Consider the following 12,695-nt stretch of genomic DNA (forward strand, 5'->3'; position numbering starts at 1 on the left):
ACATAGAGTGTTACAGCAAAGCAGGGCTATAGCTAAACTTTTAGCACTGTGCTAGAGAGGTACAACACAAAATAATGTTGATAACAGCAAGAATCATTAAAGAGATTTTCTCACATTTTCATGCATATTGTTATGCTTACAAGATAGGTGACTCTGGACCATAACATAACCTAGAAAGCAGCAGATAAATGCCCTAGTCTGTCTTGATTTGTTTTGATTTTTTTTTGTCTTGTTTTTTTTCCCATTGTGCTCTGAGGATTCTCTTTTTCTTTGAGATGCATCTTGGACTTTTTTTATCATCTTCTTGCTACCATCTCAATCATCAAAACTAAATCTGCCTCACTGTATTTCTCAGTCATAATTGCTTATGTTGATTTGGTTGATTTTAATTGATCTTTTGTCAAGCTTCCTCTCAGTTTGCTCTGCTATGCTAATGCTAGCTGTCAAAGCTGCATATATAACTAGCAGGCTAGCTACTAGTAAGGATGGTTTACTGATCTCATGATTACAAATGCCATAAGAAATAGGACTTGCTAACATATTTGGACAACACCTCATAGTTAGACAATTATTGTTGTGAGTGTGGAATAGATTTTTTTCATAGCAAATAGAATGTAATACTGTTCAAACCTGCTAAATCACAGATAAAACACACATCTGCACTCCAAAGCATGCATATACACAGATGTATGTATTCCTACCTACTACAATTTCCAGATAGCATATACAGAGCAAGAACAATGATTACCTGCATTTCACACATTCATCCACACAGATATCTTCACCACAAAAAAGAGACTACAACATTTTGTTCTGCCTTTTCATGCATGCTGTGGAGTCCTTAACTGATATGGAGATAACCAATCCAACCTCCCATTCAGCATGGTTTCCTGGGCCAGAGACCGGGAAATGGCAGACCACACTGCTTGCTCTCAGATGGATACTCTGCCCAGAGCTACACACCCTAGCAACCACAAATGGACTGGGCTCGCTTATAATAAATTGGTGGAATTGGGTCGTCGCGAGGACTTTAAGAGAGAATCATTATCCAGCTGGGCTTTTGTCAGGATGTGGTGTTTCACTACCATTCTCTCACTTTCTTCTCATTCTGTCTGCCCATTAGCAACTTAAATGTCTTCCATATGTCTGTTTGTGTACAGCACGGCTGCTCTTTTAAAACTGTTCCCTATGTGGTGGCCTACAAACATAGCATCATGAGAGATGTGGGCGGTAAAGCCATATGTTAGTGCTGACCCATCACAGCAACCTGCTTTGATATCTAAAAGGTCTGTGACCAACTCTGAACCAAGAAATATTACACCCTGGCTGTCTTGCTTATGTTTTGAACTTTTAAAGCTCAGTCCCCCCCCCCCCCCAGCTGCTTTCCTGGTTCCGGATTTTTGATAGCTGCAAATAATTTTCATAATTACGTCCCCCTCCTGGCTCACCGTCTGTGAATGCTCCTATGTTTAAACAGGTGGAGAATTCTTTTTTTCTCCCTGCTTTGTCTGTGACACCACCAAGGAAACAAGGGAGGGATAAAAGTGTACCGTATTGACATCATTTTTCACATTATTGGATAAAAACGAACACGGACGTCTCTTTGATTCGATTTCAACAAATGTCATGTTTTATATGGCATTGTATTCCAGGCCTAACATGGAATAATCTGATTCTCCTTCCCTGGATAATGCCATTACACTGACTGATTTTCTCTCCTGGCTATTTCTCATGCATTTCTCTTGGCATGGTGTCATCCACCTCAACCCTTCAGTTTTAAACCGAAACGTCAGGCACCTCCGGATTCTTCACCACTTCCTTTCAGATCACATTAAAAACTTAAAGTGTGCGTGACTAATTATTTTCTCACCACCCCATTTGGCCCCAGTAAAATAATTTCTCCATTTCCCTTACAGTTCATCTGATATTCGTTTATGTGCGCTACACTCTCTGAACTGAGGAAACATGTTGTTGCAACGAAACCTGAAACATATGAGTCCAATTCACTTCACCCACATGGAATACTGTTATGTTTTTAGGACTTGGAGAGCTTGAGAAAGGACTTGCTATTGACGCTGAGTGAAATGTAATTGCACTGTTATTGCAGCTGTCCAAGTGAGAAGGAAAGCAGCCATTTCAAGAACACAAGATGTTTCCAAAAAGACATTTTTGCTGACAGCGTCTCCATATGCCAACACACCTTTACCCCATCAATCCATTCTGTCATGCTCTATTACCCCTCTTCTGCCACTAGCCTCACAAACAAACACATACACATAGATTTTCAATGTTTTAAAAAATCTTTTTCCCAAAGATACAAAACTCAGATTCTTCAGAGGTTCTGTTTTAAAACTCAGGCCAGTAAAATAGTGAAAATGATTGGTTGATATTTAATTAAGCAGCAATTTATGCACTACAACCATCCACACCTTCACCTGCCTACCACATTACCGCACGAGCCTCATGAAAACTGACACTTGGTCAAGCCACACTCATGACACCTCCTCAGCTCGCCTCTGTTTAATTGGCTTGTCATGTTCTTTCATCAGCCAGCTCGTTAGCAGTGCGCTGGTGTTGAGGGAGATGATATCTCCATGTCAACCTCGCCGATGATCAGATAACAAACACATACACACTGGTACAGGTTAGTGATGTGTAGTCGAGTCACACACACATCAGTGGAATGAAGCATTGTCTGGTCATACTCATCTATAGTTTTTATCTTCAGTATAACAGAGGTGCATACTTGTGTGGATTAAAAGATTTGTTACATACATTTAGATTAAGCTTTTAAATCTGCTTTTACACCAATGTCTCTCTGGGGATTTTTTTAAAGAAAAGAATAGAATACTCATTAGCATGAGTAGTGATAGCCACTACAGCTGAACAGACAAACAACAACAGTTTCAAAATGCATGCACTAGAGAGCACTGTTTGAGACCGTAAACCCAACCATTTTAACCTAAACTGCATGGAAAGGATTGACGTATGCACTACACACAATGTGAAAGTGTATAGTTGTGTTATTTGTACTCAGACATATGAGACTGGTCGCAAAAGCTCAATCAACAGAAACCGATTCATCAAATGGAATTACTAAAAAATAAGACCCGACAATGATGCGTCCACTCTGTAGTTTGATTGAGAAGTGCAATAATGAGAAATGGATTTTGAGTAATTATAAAGTATTTGTAACATGATCACTACACCTGAGACTTGGATTATCCTGCATGATGATAATAATAATGTTTCCCCATTTTTCCAGGGAAAAAAAAAAAAAAAAAAAAAAAAAAACTAAAAAACATTTTTAAATGTTTTGGGTCAGTATGGTTTTTTTGTTGTTTTTTGATATTGCTGACACTGACATATAGTTACAATTATTCCCCACTATGAAAATCTAGTACAGTGTGTTGTCTGACATTCTAGTAAACCAAGGATTTGTAATTGATAGAAAGATCATATCTTGGTGGTAACAAGTTTACCAGGGACTTTTAATCCAGTGTCACAGGTGCATTTTTCAGTGCCATTGTCATCATGGAATCACACCCACTAACAACCTGTTCCCTGAGGGCAGCCCAACACACAGGAGGCATCACACTATCAAACCACCTGCTGCTGAGGGACACATATTCCATCATCTAAGTGTGTGTGTGTGTGCAAATAAGCATGCTTTGGTTTAGAGGTAACCACTGCCTCTAAGGTCAGAAATATTTGGCTTTATGTGTGTGTTACTTTGTCATAACTGCGTGTATCTTGTCTTGTTTCATTTGGTGGATGTTACAGGCGAGCAACGGGACAGAGACACAGAGTGGACGTCATTCTGTAACAGTTGAGACTCAGGTTCAGAAGCAGCAGCAAGAGGACAGAGATGGTTTCCAACAAGCACAGAGACAGTACAGCTCCCTGCCACGGTGAGACATCCTTCCTCCTCTCCCTTCTTTATTCCATCTGTCTGCTAGTCTGTCTCTGTCTCGCTCTCTCTCTTTCTCTCCCTGCCCAGTCTGTGACTTATCACGTTCGTCCTGCCCTTTCTCAACCTCTTCATTTGACTTTTTCGATTTCCATCAATTTCTTTTCCTCATATTTGTGCCTTTACCCTTTTTTCTCCACACTTTCTGTAGCATATCGCTGTGGCTACAAAGTCAATCACCACAAAGCCACTCTCAACTCATCTCCAGACATTTAAATGATTCTTAGCAAAACTCTTTGAATGAAATCATTTAATGTGATCGCTTGGAATTATTTGACTGATATTCAACTTCATTAAGTCAATGTTGACCCTGAGGAAGTGGTGACTTTGTCACAGGCATGAACAACCCCCACCCTCCACCCCCCCAAAACACTTCCTTTATGAGTAACAGTTCTAATATCATGCTTTTAAAAGGAATTTTCTCTTGGCAATCTCTCGCCTTACACAGCCTGAGTTCAGAGCTACAACTGCTGCTTTTTATCTTCTCTGTCTTCCTGTTTCGATTCTTTTGCATATTTGTCAAAGAGATGCCAATAAAGCTTACCATATCTTACATCTGGAGGCCTTGGGGGGAAAGGAGTTTAGTATCAGTATTTGCATTTCCTGCCATCGCTCTGTAAAGTGTCTTTACCAATCCTCTGAAGCTCTCTAATCACACTTTAGTCAATGCAAATTGCAAAGCCAGCCGCTGCTGGGGAAAAATTTCCACATTTGAAGCTTTACATGTTTAAAGAAAAAGTCACTAACAGTAGTTCTACACTTTGACTGACTAACACAGGGATTTAGAGTTAGTAAAAATCAATTTAGAAATGTACCTTATGTTCTAAAATGCTGAAAGTGAAGCCTGATGTATTTAAGTTTTGCTGCTTTGCCAATTTAAACAAAGAGAGCACTTAATGTGTGTATATGCGTGCATGTGTGTGTGTGTGGTCATTTCATTCTCGTGGCCAGAGTAAGTCTGCTCTCCTGTGATTTCATTCTCTGCCTCCACAAACAGCATCAGTCATTTCTTCATAGCTATCCTCTTTTGCACTGCTGTCTCTGAATAGTCTCAGGTCGATTAAAACATGTTCATGTCTGAGGCTATGGATTTGTGATCCACATGGACCCATGATCAATGTGGTCTGTATAAACCAGACCAATCTAGATATTCCCCTCATAGGTCTTATCTGCTGGCATCTCATGTGATGTGACAGTTGCCTCCAGCCCTCCCCTCTCAGTGAGTTGCTTCTCTTGGGAAAGTCCGTCTGGCCGACCAAAAAGCCAGCCGCGGATGGCCTTTGATAAGCATTCCTCTCATAATCTCATAGCGTCTTTTAGCAAAGAGTCGCATGAGCTCAGGCTCGACATTTGACCCTGGCTAAGCCTTTTTAGAGCTTGTGTCTTGCATGGCTCCTCATTAAAGAGCTGAAGTCTTACATCCCCAGATTAATAACCACAATTCCCTCTAACTCCAACCACCTCTCTTTTGGAACCCCTTCATCCTGCCGTTCTCTTCCAAAACAGGAAGCCTGAGCAGTGGAGCCGTTCAGCCGAAAGGGGACACCCCCCACAAAAAACTCCTTCCCAAAGAGCTTCCAGAAGAAGCCATGGTAGCTGGTTATCTGATGACGGCCAGGCTTAGCTCGCTGTCTGGACTGTGAGCGCTAATGAAGGCTTGTTGTCGGAGCAGGATTAGCGGTGACAGGCTGTGGAGGGCGAGAGGGGCCGGGAGAGGAACGAGTGTGTTAGTAGGAAAGAGAGACCACTGATTAGCCCGAAAGAGACGCACTCACACACAAAAATACACACAAACACACACATGAATGTGGTCAAGATAAGGTTCTTAACTGTGGCCTGAGTGAACTGCCAGTAGCTCCCCCTATATACCCATGGAGCTCTGGTGTTCCTCAGCCAAAATAACATTGTTCCACACTATAAAGAAAACATTATTCCAGGTTTGTTGACAGTTTATTTGTATAATATCAAAATGATTGTTCCATTGCCCGTTGCATGCATTTGGTTTTTTCCCCCTAATCATTTTGTATCTGAGAATGTGTTGTGTGTGCTTTCTCCTACTTCTCATAAACTCTGATTCTTCCCAGCTGTTTTAAAGAAACACACAGCCGCCACAAATTTCTCTGCAAGCCAACTTCTGGCTTTGTTTGTTATATTCTGTCATTCTAAATTTACCCCACTCTTTGGCATGATGTATTTTCCCATCCCGTCCCTCTGTAAATGTAACTAATCTACTTTGTGACATATTCTGGCGCAGAAGTAGAAGTGATAAGAGAACGAGCTCCCCCCGACGCATCAATCACGACTGCATTCCTGTGGAACAATGCCATTTCTGCTCTCTTCTCATTGCCGCCAAAGACTTTTCTCTTTAAATCTTCCTTCTCTTATCTACTTTAAAAACTAAAAGGTCATTCTGGAATTGCGGATCGCTGCCTTGTGCAACAGGCGTCCTGCATTTCTAAATAAGCAGCTCCCTCATGAGCCAGTGCTGGCTGCTCTGTAAGCCAAACCGGGGTGTAAATGCATGGCCACTCGCCCAGACAACGAAACCCAGATATGGAGCATGTGGTGGGGCTCTCTCTGCAGTCTGTCCCTACAGCTGTCCCTCCGCCAATTACCCTCATACTTACACACTCTACATGCATGTATGCATGCACACATACTAAGAGTGGAACAACAGAATGTATTTGTGTTAGACATGTACAGAACATAAATACATATACATTTTTCCACGCATGCATAAATGTAGACTTAAGCTCACAAAGGTCCACATACTGACATTACAATGCCATGTGCTTCAGTTCTTCCCCTTCCCTTTCATACTGTGGACCACAAGGGCTTCCATTAGTAATGCTGCAACTATGGGGTTTTCTTTAGAATTACTTGGGTAAATTAGACATAGAGAAACAAAAATGGGAAGGGAAGGGAAAGTTTAAGTACCGAGAAAGAAGAGGAAAATACAGTAATATACATTTTACTGTGCAACTGATGTAAGAACGTTGGGAGTTCTGCCATAATGTGGATATCTGCAACATAGTTTTGACCCATTGCTCCCATCACCACTGCAGTGCTACATGTACAGTCTTGTACAGGATCAAGCTGTGTTCTGCTCTAATTATGTTCTTAACAGTAACTGTCCACATTTTTTTTTTATTTGCTTTCTAACAAGGGGCTGTGCTTGTTATAATATATATGGGGCCATCAGATACTTGTAGGAGAAAACACAGACAACCAATCACAGTTCTTATGATCCCTATGAGGTGTGTATGCAGTTGCTGTAACCCAAACCTGTGGCTACATTTTTGAGGAGGTGCACATCAGCTACTGCATAGCGTCAGCAGCTATTTGCATAGTCTCTGTAGCTATGGTGTAATCCCTTCATGTCAACTATCAACTATAAATCAAGCTTTGGAGAATTTATAGTTTTTACTTTTGGTTCAGTCATATAAATCATCTAAGTCATTTTCTCTCTGTCAGGCTCCATCACAGTACAGACAAAATAAGAAATCTGATCCATTTACCTCATCTTAAGGTTTCAGTTTTAGAGAAAACAAATTAGTTTGTCAGAAACACAAGTTCTTTGAACAATAAATAGCCCCTTCTGTCTTTTGTTCCTCTCAGCCTCTGAGGAATGAAACTCGGCCAGATAAGAAATGCAGGCATTCTAGCCTGAAAGCATGCCGGGCCCCCGTCTCCATCTGCAGCCTTGTGCACCGTGAACTCAAAAGCCATTTGAGCACACAGTGGGTCAGTGAGGTGTGAATGAGATTTCTCTTAGCACCCCTGACGCAAAAGACACTGTCACAGGTCTTCCATCGCACGTCGGCCGTAATGGATCCTAATAATGGAGGAGCAGGCTTAACGCTTTACCCAAAAACCTGGCAGTTCATAGCGGCGGCTTTCTGGGGCCAATATCTTTAAAGGGGTCCATGTGTGGCGGAAGGCATGTATGTGGGTTTGTTTTTTGTGTGAGAGATAATATTTGTGCATCTTGGGCCGTCCTGTCAGTGTAGGGCCTGGCAGGCAGACTGAAGATGAGTAGAAGGCGGATAACGCCGTGAGGCCTGCCATTACTCTGTCTGTGCTGTAAGTGCACCCGTCTACATCTCCAAAAAGGAGTTAAATGGATGAAAGCAGCCATTTTTCTCAAGGAGGTTTTAACATTTGTGCTTGTTTACAATGTGGAACTAATAGTCCTGTGGGCGTTTCAGGCTTCCTCCGTTTGTTTCCTGTCTCTTTCATGTCTCAGTCTTTATGTCACTGGATTCAGTGTAATCATGCAGCAGGCTATAACAGATCCCTCTTTGCTCCACTCATGTTGCTTTCAGTATTTTAACTCAGCGCCACAACCACATCCCTTTTTCAACTCTCAAAATGTGAAAATGGCCACATTGTCTGCTGAAGTGCAGTTTCTTTTCAATTCTCCTTCAATAGTGCTGACCCACAGGCCAATACAGGAAAAAAGCAATCCTTTCTGTGCAGAGTTAACTGTTATCCTCCGCGCTTCCCTTAAGACTCAAGTGCTGTTTAAGGTGACTTACTCAGCAGCACGACTGACCTCTTTACCTGTCTCTGTGTGTTTAGGCAACCTCGCAAGAACCCCAGCGCAGTGTCCCAGGACTCATGGGACAAGGTGTACATGCCAGCAGAGGGATTCCAGGCAACCAAGGAGAACCCCCGCTACTCTGGTGGCCAGGGATCACGTAACGGCTACCTGGGAGCTTCTAGCTTCAATGCCCGTGTCCTCTTAGAGACTCAGGAACTGCTGAGGCAGGAGCAGAGACGCAGAGAGCAGGAGGCCAACAAGACCAGGCCACCCCCCCACAAGAAACCCCCAGTGGCAGCACCTATGACCAAAACAGAGACCACACTCAGGCCCCTAGCTCTGCCCCAGCACAGGCCCCACCTCAATCCAAAGGTCCCTACAGACAGGATGTGCCCCCGTCTCCTTCTCAGCTCGCCAAGCTCAGCAGGCTTCAGGGTTCGGAAAAAGGGAGGCTGTTTTACTCCTGAGACAGTGACAGGGAACTGGAATGAGAACATTTTTTGAGATGAGGACTGATTCTAGGGAGCATTAGTAGGGAAAAATACAAAGAGGGCAATATGTCTGTTTTTATAAAATGCTGAGACTTTCATGGGTTTGTTGATATAGAATGTTAATATTTAAAAAAAAAATGAAATGAACCATGATTCTTTTTAAGAAAAGAAAAGAAATGATTTTAGATTTTTCTATTGTCCACTGTTAAAATCATCTAACTATGTGTATAAGTGCCTTCTAGTCCATTGATGGTTCACCTTGGCTCATGATCTGCAGCTCTGACACATTCAGTAGCACTGACATCACAGTAAAGGGCAATTGGCATCACTACATCGTCACATCTGACAGCAGTCTGACCTAAACATCATAACCCCAAGTACAAGACACAGCCAAGGCATGCTTTTGTCCCACTTGGGTCCTGGTGAGTATCTAAGTTGTGATATCATGCTTTGCTGCTCATGTTCAAGGGGACTTTGTCAAGCACTGCTGTACATGTGTGTACATGTTGGTAGGAGTTGGCATGTAGTGACAGAGTGTGGAGGTTAAGCAGCTTGTGTGCACTGTGGAGTCAGAGCTTGGGCTTTGGGCATGACCGCTCACCCCCCTCAGTTCAGAGAAATGTCCCTTTTGGTTTCTGATACAGCACTACCCTGAGTCTGCGTCCTCCTTCCAAACCCCTCTTGTATTTAATATGATAATCCTGAATTCTCTGTTTCTCTCTGCTGGCTGCTTTAGCTCTGTTTTTTCTCTTCACATTGTCACCCTCACCATACGGCACTCTCAGTGGAGGAAAACAGCTTTAGATCTCCTTTACTCCTACCCTGCCCTACCCACCCAGGGAATCCAGCAGTATAAATGGGGTCACGTCTGGGTTATTAATTAATGTACCTCATTAAAAATGAATGCACCCCTTTGTGTGTGTGTTTGTTGTCGTGTGGCGAGGAGTAAGAAACAGCGACCTTGCCGGCATGGCTCTGGCCCCGGCCTCGCTTAGAATGATTTGGCTGTAACCGAAGCCTGTTGGCCCCTAGGTGTCTGAGCTGTTCCTTGCTGAATATTTCATCAGGGTGGTTACATGGGAAACCACATTGGCTCTGCAGTGGGTGGCCTCAGTGTGGGACTGCCTATCCATAGGCCTGGTACAATAGAGCTGATTTTGTTTTCCAGTTGTGATTATGTCCATTGATAGAAAACCACTTGGGAGCTTTTTCGTCGTTCAGTCAATACTAAGTGGTGCAGTTTTCAAAGTGTGTGTGAGAGTGTATATGTATGACCCAGTGTGTGTGTGTGTGTGTATGTGTGTGTATTTCTGTCCCTATAAGAACAAGAATTTGAGCTTCAGTTGTTAGTGACAGCACTTTTCACAATATGACATTTTCCTTGAAAGGCACAGTTGATGACTAAGTTGATGTTATTGCTAAAATAGTTTTTTTATTTGTTTGGTAATTGATAGGAGGAAGTTAGGAAGCTACCCTGACTTCTTTTTTTGCTTGATCAGAGTTTTGAGGCCGTTTTTTCCTTCAGTATGTTTACACACAGTCAAGAAAGCTGGTTTCTCAGAGAAACCAAGTTATGTGGGCATGTGGAGAATGCTGTTACTGTAGAAACCTGGTCACTATAAATAAATGTATACATGCAGCAGATGAGTAATCTTTCTACCCTACCCTGACCTCCTGTAGTAATACACTATGCTACTTCTTGATAAATACGTTTCAGTTTTACAAATTGTAAAAATACAATTGTTTAGTGGTCTTGTAATCGACTGGCAGTTTCTCCCGGGTGTACCCTGCCTCTCACCCAGTGTCAGATGGGACCGGCTCCAGCCTCCCTGCGACCATTAAGATAAGCGGTATAGATAAAGGATGGATGGAAATTGTTTAGTGAAACAAATCACTTTACTTTACCATCTAAAACTTACTTTGTGTCAGTTTAGTTTTAGTTGGATCTGGGATTCACTTATTTTGAACACAGAGTGCATCACTATGTGTACCAATCTTTCCGGCACCCGGGTGTCCCATGAATTCTTTCCCTGTCTGACATTTTTGTCATGCACATGCATACATGTAAAAAGCTGATTAGACACCCAGTTACAAATACACATGCCCATGAAAATCTTCCTAGACAAATTAGGAGTCTCAAATTCTCAACCCCAATTATGTAGAAATTAATTTACCATGGAGAGATGACTGGAACCTGGTTAATTACAGCATAAACCCACTTCTCTGAACTTTTACTGGAAGTTACAGACTTGCAATGCCATGTTTTTTACTACTCAGTTATTAAATTAAATAAAAATTAAATGTAGTCAGTATATTATACACCTTTTGTTACCTACTCTAAACAGTCTTTGGCCCATTTCCTGAGTCCTGGGTTTAGGATTAAGACCAGAATTAGACATACAATGGTTAGAATAAGTTAGGAGTACATTTCATAGCATTTTTGTGGTAGAGGGTCTATGGTTCGTGTTTCTGTATGTGCTTCCTCACATATACAAGGGTATGTAAAATACAGTACTAGTACTAGTATGTTTCTTCAGCTAATTTTCCAGTGTGTGTGTTAGTGTAGGTGGACATGTGTTTAAGTGTCTGTGAACGTTGCCAGTAACTGGATGCTCCAATATGTCTATGAATATGTCTTGGCAGCCATATGAACCACTTGGCTGCCGAGTGGCAGAAGAGCAGAGGAGTAGGAGGGAGAGAAGATGGGAGGCCTGACCTTGCAGATGATTCAGTCAACGGAGTAATCACAACTATTCCTCTGAGCCTGCAGTACAAACAGGAGGTTACCAACAAGGCTGTGCTTCGCTCTTGCTGTCTCTTTTTCTCTTCATTTATGTTTCTCATCTGTCAGTCTGACGTGTTTGTGTTTTTCGGTGGCAGAATTGTTGGGTCTGGTCTGTTATGGATGAAAGTGACTGTGTGTATGTGTGTCTGTGTTTGAGGGGGTCCACTCTGACGCAGCAGCTGTTTTAACTGATGTCTCCGTGCTTCATGTGTCTCATCATCAAGGGGGTTTTGGGGGGGGTGTTCAAGAGGCTGCGGTATCTAATGAGTTTTTTCTCCTCATATGCAAATTTGATAATATCCCATAATACATGTTTATTATTTGTGTTGTGTAATTAATGTTTGTGCGCCGCCTCTGTGACATGTGGATTCTTCCCATAAAGCTATTGTTTTTCGGGGGATTTTTTTTTTTTTTTTTTTTAATCCTGGGAGAAATGAGAAATATATTGTTATTGCTTCATTGTATTTTTATGACCATCCCTCATTGTGTTTTATTATCCACAATATGGTACTACAGTGGTAAAAGATGACTAATATGTAAGCACAGTGCAATTTTCCTTTTTACAACAGTGTATCATTAAGAACGTTTCTGCTGTTCTCTGTACATAGAACATAAACTTTTTTCAATGAATAAATTGAGGCTAGTTTCCATCCTTGTTACAGTAATTTCCCTTGATTGTGTTGCTGTAACATTCACAAATGGCTTTCTCTTCTTGATAACACACCAGCGAAACAAGACGCATAATTGAGGGCAAGTAATGAATATCTAATTTCTTGCTGCTACCATCGCTGCATATTACTGATTTAAGAATTCAAAATGAAACACGGCTTGTTTAGTTTCTGTTTTTCCATTTTGATTAGAAAATTTGCTATTCTCTCTCAGAGGTACTGTACATGTATGAGAACC

At 41.8% G+C, this 12,695-nt stretch overlaps 1 protein-coding gene across 1 annotated transcript in view; it reads left to right on the forward strand.

Moving 5' to 3' along the window:
• Positions 1-12,023, forward strand: part of LOC108898296 (partitioning defective 3 homolog) — a 310,889-nt gene extending 298,866 nt beyond the window's left edge. Inside the window, exons 25-26 of the mRNA XM_018698248.2 lie at positions 3,784-3,911; positions 8,552-12,023. Coding sequence (XP_018553764.1) covers positions 3,784-3,911; positions 8,552-9,017 — 594 coding nt within the window. The 3' untranslated portion in view covers positions 9,018-12,023. The remainder of the gene's footprint in view (positions 1-3,783; positions 3,912-8,551) is intronic.
• The last annotated feature ends 672 nt before the right edge of the window (positions 12,024-12,695 follow it).

This window comes from Lates calcarifer, linkage group LG24 (assembly GCF_001640805.2).
Source record: "Lates calcarifer isolate ASB-BC8 linkage group LG24, TLL_Latcal_v3, whole genome shotgun sequence".
In the NCBI taxonomy this organism is placed as follows: domain Eukaryota; kingdom Metazoa; phylum Chordata; class Actinopteri; family Centropomidae; genus Lates; species Lates calcarifer.